This window comes from Penaeus monodon, chromosome 37 (assembly GCF_015228065.2).
Source record: "Penaeus monodon isolate SGIC_2016 chromosome 37, NSTDA_Pmon_1, whole genome shotgun sequence".
NCBI classification, from domain to species: Eukaryota; Metazoa; Arthropoda; class Malacostraca; order Decapoda; family Penaeidae; genus Penaeus; species Penaeus monodon.
This window is the reverse complement of record NC_051422.1, coordinates 29,176,365-29,178,864: the sequence shown is the minus strand read 5'-3', so window position 1 is coordinate 29,178,864 and position 2,500 is coordinate 29,176,365. Positions and strand designations below refer to the sequence as shown.

Below are 2,500 nucleotides of genomic sequence, written 5' to 3'. Positions count from 1 at the left end.
CCCTCCTCTGGCACATCACGTGTCCTCTCCCTTCGCCTCACCTCTTCTGGACCAACCAACATTCTTAGCATCTACGCCCTAACACCCTGCTCTGCAACCGAGGTTAAGGACCAGTTCTATGAGGAGCTCGAGGCAAAGATCAGGCTGATTCCCAAGAAGGAACACTTATTCCTACTCGGAGACTTCAACGCCCGTGTGGGAGCCGACCACGATTCCTGGCTTCGCTGCATCGGGCACTTTGGCGTCGGCAAGCTCAACGAGAATGGCCAGCACCTCCTTGAGCTGTGCTCTTTCCATGACCTCTGTCTCACCAACACCTTCCCCACCAAGCCCCTCCACAGGATGTCCTGGAGACACCCAAGGTCCCGTCACTGGCACCAGTTGGACCTTGTCATCTCCAGAAGATCCTTGCTAAATCAAGTGCTGGTCACCCGCAGCTACCACAGTGCTGATTGCGACACCGACCACTCCCTTGTCGCAAGCAAGGTGCACCTCCTTCCCAGACGTGCCCACCACTCCAAGCAGAAGCCCCGACCCGTATCAACATAGCCAGAACAAACAAGCCTGAACTGCGGGAACACTTCGCCATAGCCATCGACAAAGCCCTGGAGGGGTGCCCAACCGACAGCGCAACTAAACGGTGGAACCACATACCCAAGGCTGTGTTCCAGACTGCCCTGGACACCTTCGGTAGAAGAGAGAGGAAGAGCACTGACTGGTTTAAGGCAGGAATTGCTAAACTGGAGCTCGCCATTGCTGCTAAGCGAGCCGCCCTAATTGCTCACAAGAAAGACCCTTCCACAAAGACACTTGTAACACTTTGGACTGCTCGAAAGGACACGCAGAAGATCGCCAGGTGCTGTGCCAATGATTATTGGTTAAATCTCTGCCACAACATCCAACTCTCCGCAGACCTAGGCAACGTGCAAGGGATGTACAAGGGCATGAAGAAGGCTTTCGGCCCAAGCCCATCAAGACAGCCCCACTCAAATCAGCCAAGGGCGAGATCATCAAAGACCGCTGCAAGCAAATGAAGAGGTGGGCTGAACACTACAAAGAGCTCTACTCAAGGGAAACTACTGTCACCAGCACGGCCCTTGAGAGCACTCAATCACTGCCTCCCATGGTCGAGCTCGACACACCACCCACCATTGAAGAGCTCAGCAAGGCTGTTGACAATCTAGCCAACGGCAAAGCGCCAGGCAGCGACAACATTCCTCCTGAGGTAGTCAAGGCCACAAAAGAGAGCTCTCTCCTACAACACCTTTACGAGCTCCTAATGCAGTGTTGGGAGGAAGGAGCAGTGCCCCAGGACATGTGTGATGGCATGATCGTCACGCTCTACAAGAATAAGGAGGAATGGAGCGACTGCAACAACTATCGTGGCATATCGCTCCTCAGCATTGTCGGCAAAGCATTTGCCCGGGTCACCCTAAACAGGTTGCAACTCCTTGCTGAACGCGTTTATCTAGAGGCGCAGTGCGGCTTCAGGGCCGCCAGGTCAACTGTCGACATGGTGTTCTCTGTGAGGCAGCTGCAGGAGAAATGCCGGGAGCAGAGGCAGCCCCTGTATCTGGCATTTATCGACCTGACCAAGGCCTTCGACATGGTCAGCCGAGATGGACTGTTTGCCCTCCTCCAGCGGATTGGATGTCCCCCAAAGCTCTTGAGCTTGATCGTGTCCTTCCACCAAGACATGAGCGGGACCGTTAAGTTCGACGGATCATGCTCAGAACCCTTCGCAATCAAAAATGGCGTGAAGCAGGGATGCGTCCTTGCATCTTTTTCTCTTTGCTCCTGTCCTACGCCTTCCAGGACTCTGAAGACGGCGTCTTCATCCACACCAGGAGCAGCGGAGGTCTCTTCAACTTGGTGCGTCTATGGGCAAAGACAAAAATACAGAGGGTGCTCGTCAGGGAACTATTTTTTGCCGACGATTCTGGCCTTGTCGCCCACACTGAAACAGCACTGCAGCGACTCATCGACCGCTTTTCAACCTCCTGTGCAGAATTTGGTCTCACCATCAGCCTGAGGAAGACTAAGGTCATGGGCCAAGACGTCAGTAGTGCCCCCAGCATCTCCATCGGTGACCACACCCTCGAGGTGGTGGAAAAGTTCATCTATCTCGGCTCTACCATCTCCAGCAACTTCTCCCTTGTTGATCGGCAAGGCAGCGACCACGATGGCCTGTCTGACGGAGCGAGTGTGGGATAACACCATGCTCACCACCAACACCAAGATGAGATGATATCAGGCATGCATTTTGAGCACTCTCCTTTATGGAAGTGAAACATGGATACTCTACTCCGTCCAGGAACACAGGCTGAACACTTTCCACCTACGCTGGCTCCGTAGACGTCACCAACATCGACGTCCTGGCCAAGGCAGGGATGCCCAGCATGTTCGCCATCTTGTCCCAGAGACGTCTGCGTTGACTAGGCCATGTCACCCGAATGGATGACGGCCGCATCCCTAAAGACATGTTGTTTGGGGAGCTGGC

At 54.3% G+C, this 2,500-nt stretch overlaps 1 protein-coding gene across 1 annotated transcript in view; it reads left to right on the top strand.

The window, feature by feature from the left end:
- Positions 1-2,435, top strand: part of LOC119596256 — a 2,874-nt gene extending 439 nt beyond the window's left edge. Inside the window, exons 3-7 of the mRNA XM_037945421.1 lie at positions 1-420; positions 504-856; positions 913-1,708; positions 1,816-2,203; positions 2,356-2,435. The exon at positions 1-420 is cut by the window's left edge and continues 5 nt beyond it. Of these exons, the coding sequence (XP_037801349.1) occupies positions 1-420; positions 504-856; positions 913-1,708; positions 1,816-2,203; positions 2,356-2,435 (2,037 nt within the window). The remainder of the gene's footprint in view (positions 421-503; positions 857-912; positions 1,709-1,815; positions 2,204-2,355) is intronic.
- Positions 2,436-2,500: the final 65 nt, after the last annotated feature.